Raw genomic sequence first — 11,294 nt, forward strand, 5'->3', positions numbered from 1 at the left:
AAAAGAACCTACAGAATTCTGTTCAGTTCTTAGAACTACCGGCAGCCAGGCATGTTGTACTACCCTGCTGCACCCCTCTCTGGTGGCTTACAATCAGGCAAAGCAGGTCTGAGTCTGGCCTGTACTGGGATGGATGGATGGATGAATAGCTTGAGTGAATGGGTTTTAAGTAGAACAGTGGTGGGGAGCAGGGGACTGTGTGAATAGACACAACGGGGTTGTTGCCAAAATGCTGCACAAATGTTTTTTTATTACTTTCTGTTGCTTTCTCCTGTGTGTGTGAATGGGGTTTTATATATATATATATACAGAACAAAAATATAAACGCAACAATTTCAATTAATGTACTGAGTTACAGTTCATATAAGGAAATCAGTCAATTTAAATAAATTCATTAGGCCCTAATCTATGGATTTCACATGCCTGGGCAGGGGCGCAGCCATGGGTGGACCTGGGAGGGCATAGGCCCACCCACTGGGGAGCCAATCAGAATGAGTTTTTCCCCACAAAAGGGCTTTATTACAGACAGAAATACTCCTCAGTTTTATCAGCTTTCTGGGTGGCTGGTCTCTGATGATCCCACAGGTGAAGAAGCATGATATGGAGTTCCTGCTACTTTGGAGGCGGTTTATGGTAGATAATTTAACATTAAATTCTCTGGCAACAGCACTGGTGGACATTCTTGCAGCCATCATGCCAATTGCACTCTGGCTCAAAACTTGACATCTGTGGCATTGTGTTGTGTGACAAAACTGCACATTTTAGTGGCCTTTTATTGTCCACAGCACAAGGTGCACCTGTGTAATGATCATGCTGTTTAATCCGCTTCTTGATATGCCACACCTGTCAGGTGGATGGATTATCTTGGCAAAGGAGAAATGCTCACTAACGGACGTAAAACGGACGTTTGTGAGTAAGGACGTTTGTGAGTAAGGAACATTTCTGGGATCTTTTATTTCAGCTCATAAAACATGGGACCAACACTTTTTACATGTTGCGTTTTATATTTTTGTTCAGTATAGATGGCTCTTGTAGGAAGAATAGGTTGGTTGGCCAGTAGGGACCCAGCAGTAGCTAACTGATGCACCAGCACAGCGTCTCCAGAAGAGGGAGCTGTCTCCGCTTCAGAACACGGTGAGTCATACAGTAGTCCTACTGAACACAACTAAACCCTATTGTTTCTAGGGAGAACCCAAAAACGGCTAAACTTGGCACGTCATGTTCACTATGTAATGGAGCATGGAGAAATAAAATATAACTCCACTATGCCTTAGTACAGTATTACCACACACAGATCAACTGAACCACCTCATTGCATAACCATACATTTTTTTGCCACATTGTGAAATCTACCTTCAGGGATTTGGCTAATTTTACGTACTTTGGAAACTACTACCAGACRACGCAGAATAATCAGTCACATGGAAATCCCATTACTTCCTTTACCATAAAGACCATCTGTAAATACTTAAATTACCGAAAGTAGAAACTTGTGTGTGCGCTTCAGGGTCCTTAGAGTTATTGTTGTGTGGACATGGGGTCTGTGGTTCCAGGAGGAAGAGATGTAAGAGAAATGATAACAGTGTTGCCATAGTAGTCCCCAGTGGTACGAGTCACACCTAGTAACTTCCTTCCTATTCTGAAACTTCTCTCACACCAATCTGACACTAGAGGACCCGGAGCTCCTTTGATGGTGTCACATGATCTATATTGTTGTTACAAACTAACTTACACACCCATAGGAAGGAGGGTTTGCCAAGTAATAACAGAGAGTCCAGTCATCATTACTTACATGACTAAGTAAAGTAAGTAAGCCTTGTCTGAACCACAAAGGCCCATAGGGGCAAGTTAGGGCCTATGTCTTGTTTCTGTAGCGTGAGGAAGCTTGATGTACAAGTACACCCCCTGGACAGGACGTTAGTATGATTAAGACCTATTAAGGTTTTATTGGAGCAAAAACCAGGTGAATATACAGTGGGGCAAAAAAGTATTTAGTCAGCCACCAATTGTGCAAGTTCTCCTACTTAAAAAGATGAGAGAGGCCTGTAATTTTCATCATAGGTACACTTCAACTATGACAGACAAAATGAGAAAAAAAAATCCTGAAAATCACATTGTAGAATTTTTAATGAATTTATTTGCAAATTATGGTGGAAAATAAGTATTTGGTCAATAACAAAAGTTTATCTCAATACTTTGTTATATACCCTTTGTTGGCAATGACAGAGGTCAAACGTTTTCTGTAAGTCTTCACAAGGTTTTCACACACTGTTGCTGGTATTTTGGCCCATTCCTCCATGCAGATCTCCTCTAGAGCAGTGATGTTTTGGGGCTGTTGCTGGGCAACACGGACTTTCAACTCCCTCCAAAGATTCTCTATGGGGTTGAGATCTGGAGACTGGCTAGGCCACTCCAGGACCTTGAAATGCTTCTTACGAAGCCACTCCTTCGTTGCCCGGGCGGTGTGTTTGGGATCATTGTCATGCTGAAASACCCAGCCACGTTTCATCTTCAATGCCCTTGCTGATGGAAGGAGGTTTTCACTCAAAATCTCACGATACATGGCCCCAATCATTCTGTCCTTTACACGGATCAGTCGTCCTGGTCCCTTTGCAGAAAAAGAGCCCCAAAGCATGATGTTTCCACCCCCATGCTTCACAGTAGGTATGGTGTTCTTTGGATGCAACTCAGCATTCTTTGTCCTCCAAACACGACGAGTTGAGTTTTTACCAAAAAGTTCTATTTTGGTTTCATCTGACCATATGACATTCTCCCAATCTTCTTCTGGATCATCCAAATGCTCTCTAGCAAACTTCAGACGGGCCTGGACATGTACTGGCTTAAGCAGGGGGACACGTCTGGCACTGCAGGATTTGAGTCCCTGGCGGCGTAGTGTGTTACTGATGGTAGGCTTTGTTACTTTGGTCCCAGCTCTCTGCAGGTCATTCACTAGGTCCCCCCGTGTGGTTCTGGGATTTTTGCTCACCGTTCTTGTGATCATTTTGACCCCACGGGGTGAGATCTTGCGTGGAGCCCCAGATCGAGGGAGATTATCAGTGGTCTTGTATGTCTTCCATTTCCTAATAATTGCTCCCACAGTTGATTTCTTCAAACCAAGCTGCTTACCTATTGCAGATTCAGTCTTCCCAGCCTGGTGCAGGTCTACAATTTTGTTTCTGGTGTCCTTTGACAGCTCTTTGGTCTTGGCCATAGTGGAGTGTGGAGTGTGACTGTTTGAGGTTGTGGACAGGTGTCTTTTATACTGATAACAAGTTCAAACAGGTGCCATTAATACAGGTAACGAGTGGAGGACAGAGGAGCCTCTTAAAGAAGAAGTTACAGGTCTGTGAGAGCCAGAAATCTTGCTTGTTTGTAGGTGACCAAATACTTATTTTCCACCATCATTTGCAAATAAATTCATAAAAAATCCTACAATGTGATTTTCAGGATTTTTTTCCCTCATTTTGTCTGTCATAGTTGAAGTGTACCTATGATGAAAATTACAGGCCTCTCTCATCTTTTTAAGTGGGAGAACTTGCACAATTGGTGGCTGATTAAATACTTTTTTGCCCCACTGTACATGATCCTGTTCCCATTGTGATAGGGATTGTGTTCTGTTATTGTTTGGTCAGGGATAAAGTGTGACATGTTGTGCTACTGTCTGTCTGTCATCCCACCAGGCACAGACGTCAGCTCAACGTCTAGTTTTGATTTATATTTGGTTGAGTTGTCAAGAAACAATAATTCGCTGTGAAATCAACAAAACATGTTACCATGTCATTGGATTTCGGTTAAAAGTTAGGTGAAAAAAAATTGGAAATGCCGTTACTTTCAAATCCAATCAGTTTTCCACATTGATTCAACGTCCTCATATTAGATTTTTGCAGTTGAAAGGACGTGGAAACAACGTTAATTCAACCAGTTTGTGGCCAGTGGGATGTTTTTGCCAACATTTGTCCAGCAGAGTTGTCTGTTTGTTCTCCCCATCCAAACCAAACAACATGGCTTTGTGGTCAACTTCCTCAGTGAGGGGCTGATAACGAGAAGATTTATGTGCCCAGTGTCCACAAACACACTGCTCACTGTACTCCCTTTCTCACACACACTGCGGTCTCTCTCTCTCTTCCTCTCTCTTTCTCTACATCTTTCTCTCTCACACTGCTGTATTTCTCTCTCTCTGTTTTTCTACTACACTGAACAAAAATATAAACGCAACAATTTCAAAGATTTTACTGAGTTACAGTTCATATAAGAAAATCAGTTAATTGAAATAAATTCATTAGGCCCTGATCTATGGATTTCACATGACTTGGAATACAGATATGCTGATGGTCACAGACACCTTAAAAAGAAGGTAGGGGCGTGGTTCAGAAAACCAGTCAGTATCTGGGGTGACCACCATTTGTCTCATGCAGCGTGACACATCTCCTTCTCATAGAGTTGATCAGGCTGTTGATTGTGGCCTGTGGAATGTTGTCCCACTCCTCTTCAATTGCTGTGCGAAGTCGCTGGATATTGGCGGGAACTGGAACATGCTGTCATACATCAATCCAGAGCATCCCAAACATGCTCAATGGATGACATGTCTGGTGAGTATGCAGGCCATGGAAGAACTGGGACATTTTCAGCTTCCAGGAATTGTGTACAGATCCTTGCGACATATTGAAACGTGGTGATGGCAGCGGATGAATGGCATGACAATGGATCTCGTCATGGTATCTATGTGCATTCAAATTGCCATCGATAAAATGCAATTGTGTTTGTTGTCGGTAGCTTATGCCTGCCCATACCCTTACCGCCCACCACCTTGGGGCACTGTTCACAACGTTGACATCCACAAACAGCTCGCCCACACGACGCCATACACGCTGCCATCTGCCCGGTACCGTTGAAACCGGGATTAATCCGTGAAGAGCACACTACTCCAGGATGCCAGTGGCCATCGAATGTGAGCATTATGATGCCGAACTGCAGTCACGTCAAGACCCTGGGGACGACGACGAGCACACAGATGAGCTTCCCTGAGACGGTTTCTGACAGTTTGTGCAGAAATCCTTCGGTTGTGCAAACCCACAGTTTCATCAGCTGTCTGGGTGGCTGGTCTCAGACGATCCCGCAGGTGAAGAAGCTAGATGCGGAGGTCCTGGGCTGGCGTGGTTACACGTGGTCTGCGGTTGTGAAGCCGGTTGGACATACTGTCAAATTCTCTAAAATTACATTGGAGGCAGTTTATGGTAGAGAAATGATCATTCAATTCTCTGACAACAGCTCTGGTGGACATTCCTGCAGTCAGCATGTCAATTGCACGCTCCCTAAAAACCTAAGATATCTGTGGCATTGTGTTGGGTGACAAAACTGCACATTTTAGAGTGGCCTTTTATTGTCCCCAGCACAAAGTGCTCCTGTGTAATGATCATGCTTCTTGACATGCCATACCTGTCAGGTGGATGGATTATCTTGGAAAAGGAGAAATACTCACTAACAGGGATGTAAACTAATTTGAGTACAACATTTGAAAGAAAGAAACTTTTTGTGCATATGGAACATTTCTAGGATTTTATTTCAGCTCATGGATTATGGGACCAACACTTTCCATGTTGCGTTTATATTTTTGTTCAGTATAGATTAGAGATTTCTGAAGAACCGTATTGTCATCTTTATATCGTTACTCTTCATTTTCTTTACGAGTGGAACAATGGCCATATCAATCACACTTGCCAAATAGCTTGAGAGACTGTGACAAGTGGATAAGACTGAATAACAGTCTGGAGAGACGGGAATGAAGTAAAGGAAGGTGAAACCACCCTCCCTAATCATAGAGAAACACAGAGCCACTGCCAGTATCCCCCTGGGCTGGAACAAAACAAAAACAAAGAGAGAACTGTTTGCTGTCATGGAGATGGTGAACAGGACAGGAAGAAAAATAATGGGAGAATGGATGTGTGTGTGTGTGTGCGTGTCGCAACACTGACCTCTGAAACCAGGCAACAGTGACCTCTGTTTATTTAACAATATAAACTAAATCCCTCTCCCCTCAGTGCATATGATATATTGCATGTACAGTACTGTATAGTATACTGTGCATACATCCATCCAGACAGAAAAGAAGAATTAAATTGTACTATTTACATGTGGTTGATCACAGCTGGAATGTCAGAAGTCATAGTGTTAGTAGCAGTATACATTGTAAATGAGACGAACAAACTGTCCGTGAGTGTCAATCTTCATAAACTGACGTAATGTGTTGATAGTGGAGTGACCAGACCTAAGAGTCATTCTCAGCTGAAGCTCATCAATAGACAGTTACAACAGTATATCATATATGACCGTGAACCTAGCTAAACAAACCTTTTACCTAGATTCACTTACTCTGTTCATCCATCAATGACATGACTATTTCATGATCATCACATCACTGATATGCTCATTAAATATTCTCTAGGGAAGAGATGATGATGAGATGGGCTTGAGTGTGGAGCTGCACAGTGGGGCCCCCTGCCCTGTCTCTGTTTCTCAGAGACGCTGCTGGGTGTCACAGCCCATGAACTCCAGGCGCAGGGCTATGTCGTTGACCCAGCCTCTGGGGTGGATCCGTATGAAGCGGGCGAATAGAGGAGGATCAAAGAGGTTCAGCATCTCCTCATCTGGCTCACTGTTCCCCAAGAAGATCTGGGAGGAAGGAGGAGGCAGAGTCAAACAGAGCTGGCTCACATAAATCACAGTTTGTAAACTCAAAGTTAAACATGTTACTATTTGCACTCTTTACAACATCAGGTTTTGTAAATCTGCCTGGTAACATTTTGCCTTTAATAATCTTAACTTCTCTGAGGTTACAAATCACATTTGACCCTGCATGCTAAGGAGGTGTGTGTGTACTGAAACGTAGCCTGTGATAAATCTGAAGATAATGAGTGATGTGATACCTTCTCTCTTTGCGATTCCTCGTCAACCACGTTGGACCAGGAGTGACCTTCATCGCTAATGGTTACGGAGAACTCTGTCACCATCATTTGAGTCAGAATAGACCACGCCCCCTGAGTCACAACCCCTGTGATGCGTTTTATAACCAGGAAGTCCACCTGCAGCCACTCATGGGGGTTATTGACCTGGAGGAGAGAGGGAGGTAGGGGGGTGGGTTATAACAGGTGCAAAACGTTAAGAGATACTGTGCACAGCAGTGAGTCTAGGTCCAGATGCTGGTTTTGGCAGGAACAAGTATTAAAAACAAGATTTAAAACAGTTGAAACAAAGGACGGAAGAAAATAGAGACTGACACAGAAAAAAAAACTAATTTACAACACTTCTACCACAGCATGTGACCATTACAAGCAATTGTATCTCTTGATTGATTCCTAGAGTGTCTTCTAGGGAAAGAACATCAAGCTCAAAAAAGGTCACTCTTGCAATAGATATTGGTCACTGATTCTACATTATTTCTCCACCTATCCTTGACTATTCAGTTTCAGAGAACACTTGGCACAGTTGACCTCTATCTACCAATTACAAGTGTTGCTCACATACCAACCCTTAAAAGTAACACCAGTCTGATAAGTTGGAAAATCACCATTGTCCAGTGTTTTCAGAGGAAGGCAGTAAATGTGATTAGTTAAAGAAGGAGAGAGAGAGAGCTAAAGAAGGAGAGAGAGAGACAATACATTTTTTCAATGACGGCCTAGTCCAACGCGGGTTAACTGCCTTGTTCAGGGGCAGAATGACAGATTCTTACCTTGTCAGCTCGGGGATCCGACCTTGCAACCTTTCGGTTACTAGTCCACTAGGCTAACCTGCCGCCCCAACAATGGAGAGGGGCCACGAGAAAGACAGAGTGAGAGACAGAACACCTACCTGGAGGTGACCGCATTCCCTCCCCAATATGCCCCCCTAGACACAACTATGACAAAACAACCTACAGAAATCGGTCGCAACTCTTGCAGCTCCGTCGCACGCTGGGTCTGTACATAGTCGATGGTTGGCTTCAAGAGGACTCCTACGGTAGGTACGCCTACAACTCATCCCTTAGTTTATCACAGACCTCAACCCAGAGTCTCTCAAAGCATTCACAGTCATCTCACTGACATCCCTATCAGATCACAGCAAAATCACACTTTACTTGAAGAGAGAAATACTCAATCATGAGACATCAAAGCCGAGGAAACTGCATACTATAAAGAAACACTATAGATGGAAGGAATGTAGTGTAGAAACCTACCAAAAAACAGTTGGGCAACAACAAATTCAATCCCTTTCAGACAACTTCCTGGATGTAATGTTTCACTGTAATAGTGAAGGTGTAAACTTGTCAGTAGAAAACCTAAACAGTATATTTGACCTTTCAGCTTCTCTATCAAATCAAAAAGTGTCAAGCAGAGAAGCTAAGAAAATGAACAACAATCACAAATAGTTCGATTAAGAATACAAAACCCCGAGAAAGGAATTAAGGAACCTATCCAACCAAAAACACAGAGACCCAGAAAACCTGAGCCTACGCCTTCACTATGGTGAATCACTAAAACAATACAGAAATACCCTAAGAAATCAGCTCAATGTAATTGAAGAATCCATAGAATCGAACCGGATGTATGGATAAAGCACATCTTTTCGGCTCTATAACAAAGAGCAAACAGAAAAAACATATACAGTGGCAAGAAAAAGTATGTTGAACCCTTTGGAATTACCTGTATTTCTGCATATATTAGTCATACAATTTGATCTCATCTTCATCTAAGTCACAACAATAGACAAACACAGTGTGCTTAAACTAATAACACACAAATTATTGTATTTTTCTTGTCTATATTGAATACATCATTTAAACATTCCCAGTGTAGGTTAGAAAAGTACAGTGTGTGAAGTACAGTATGTGAACCCCTAGGCTAATGACTTCTCCAAAAGATAATTGGAGTCAGGAGTCAGCTAACCTGGAGTCCAATCAATGAGACGAGATTGGAGATGTTGGTTAGAGCTGCCTTGCCCTATATGAAACACTCACAAAATTTGAGTTTGCTATTCTCAAGAAGCATTGCCTGATGTGAACCATGCCTCAAACAAAAGAGATCTCAGAAGACCTAAGATTAAGAATTGTTGACTTGCATAAAGCTAGAAAGGGTTACAAAGGTGTCTCTAAAAGCTGTCGCATGCTGTTGCTACTCTCCCTAGGTGTGGCTGTCCTGCAAGATGACTGCAAGAGCACAGTGCAGAATGCTCAATGAGGTTAAGAAGAATCCTAGAGTGTCAGCTAAAGATTTACATAAATCTCTGGAACATGCTAACATCTCTATTACGTAAAACACTAAACAAGAATGGTGTTCATGGGAGGACACCACGGAAGAAGCCACTGCTGTCCAAAAAAAACATTGCTGCACGTCTGAAGTCTGCAAAAGTGCACCTGGATGTTCCACAGCGGTACTGGCAAAATATTCTGTGGACAGAGGAAACTACAGTTGAGTTGTTTGGAAGGAACACACAACATTATGTGTGGAGAAAAAAAGGCACAGCACACCAACATCAAAACCTCATCCCAACTGTAAAGTATGGTGGAGGGAGCATCATGGATTGGGGCTGCTTTGCTGCCTTAGGGTCTGGACAACTTGCTATCATCGACGGAAAATGAATTCCCAAGTTTATCAAGGCATTTTGCAGGAGAATGTAAGGCTATCTGTCTGCCAGTTGAAGCTCAACAGAAGTTGGGTGATGCAACAGGACAACGACCCAAAACACAGAAGTAAATCAACAACAGAATGGCTTCAACGGAAGAAAATACGCCTTCTGGCGTGGCCCAGTCAGAGTCCTGACCTCAACCCAATTGAGATGCTGTGGCATGACCTCAAGATAGCAGAACTGAAACAGTTTTGTAAAGAGGAATGGTCCAAAATTCCTCCTGACCATTGTGCAGGTCTGATCCGCAACTACAGAAAACGTTTGGTTGTTATTGCTGCCAAAGGAGGGTCAACCAGTTATTAAATCCAAGGGTTCACATACTTTTCCCATCCTGCACTGTGAATGTTTACACGGTGTGTTCAATAAACACATGAACAGGTTTAATTGTTTGTGTGTTATTAGTTTAAGCAGACTGTGTTTGTCTTTTGTTGTGACCTAGATGAAGATCAGATCAAATTTTATGACCAATTTATGCAGAAATCCAGGTATTTCCAAAGGGTTCACATACTTTTTCTTGCCACTGTACATTATCAACTACAAACCTTAGAATCAGCTATTAAAGATGACCAGAACCCACTGGCTTCTCAAAGTACATTGAATGAACTACAGGACAAAATACAAACCCTCCAACCCAAAYAGTCATGTGGTGTTGATGGTATCCTAAATGAAATGATAAAACATACAGACCACGAATATATTATATTTAAACTCTTTAACATCATCCTCAGCTCTGGCATTTTCCCCAATATTTGGAACCAAGGACTGGTTACCCCAATCCACAAAAGTGGAGACAAATATGACCCTATTAGTTAGAGAGGAATATGCGTCAACAGCAATCTCAGAAAAATAGTCTGCTGCAGACTCCAACATTTCCTCAGTCAGTGAAAACAATGTCCTGAGAAAATGTCAAATTGTCTTCTTACCAAAATACCATATGACAGACCACGTATACACCCTGCAAACCCTTATTGACAAGTATTCTCATGCTTTGTTGATTTCAAAAAAGCTTTTGACTCAATTTCACATGAGTGTCTGCTATACAAATTGATGGAAAGCGGTGTTCGGGCAAAAACATATGACATTATAAAATCCATGTACACAAACAAAAGTGTGCATTRAAAATTGGCAATAAACACACAGATTTATTTCCAAAGGGCTATGGGGTGAGATAGGGATGCAGCTTGTAAATACAACCAATATTTATGTTTATTTATCTTCCCATGCTATTCGTACTACAACTATTTGCACATTGCTAAAACATTGTTATGATATGGACTTTCTACTAGTCTTTTGAAGAAAGTAATATAGCTAATATAACTTATATCTGGTATATAACTAATAATATAATACAGTAACAGAGGGAGGGGATGGCAGGAAAGTGTGTGTGGTTTGACTTTGTGTGTGTGTATGTGTGTGTATGTGTGTGTGTGTGTTGTGTGTTGTGAATGTGTGTACCTTGGGGCGCCATGCGTTGGCGCTGCCGTCCTGGCGGAGGCGTGCAAGGGCGGGGCTCCAAGAGAGCCTCCAGGTCTGCAGGAAGGAGGAGGCTCTGAAGCTGCTGTCTGGAACCGACCTCCTCTGGAGACCCAGGGGGAAGGAGCAGCCTGACACACACGCACACACGCACACGCACACAC

General features: G+C 42.6%; 1 protein-coding gene across 1 annotated transcript in view; it reads right to left on the minus strand.

The window, feature by feature from the left end:
- Positions 1-5,986: 5,986 nt before the first annotated feature.
- LOC112070531 (coagulation factor V) overlaps positions 5,987-11,294 on the minus strand; it is a 17,163-nt gene continuing 11,855 nt past the window's right edge. Inside the window, exons 5-7 of the mRNA XM_024137956.2 lie at positions 11,113-11,261; positions 6,924-7,106; positions 5,987-6,669 (exon numbers count right to left, since the gene is read on the minus strand). Coding sequence (XP_023993724.2) covers positions 6,514-6,669; positions 6,924-7,106; positions 11,113-11,261 — 488 coding nt within the window. The 3' untranslated portion in view covers positions 5,987-6,513. The remainder of the gene's footprint in view (positions 6,670-6,923; positions 7,107-11,112; positions 11,262-11,294) is intronic.

This window comes from Salvelinus sp. IW2-2015, unplaced genomic scaffold, assembly GCF_002910315.2.
Source record: "Salvelinus sp. IW2-2015 unplaced genomic scaffold, ASM291031v2 Un_scaffold1352, whole genome shotgun sequence".
NCBI lineage: Eukaryota > Metazoa > Chordata > Actinopteri > Salmoniformes > Salmonidae > Salvelinus > Salvelinus sp. IW2-2015.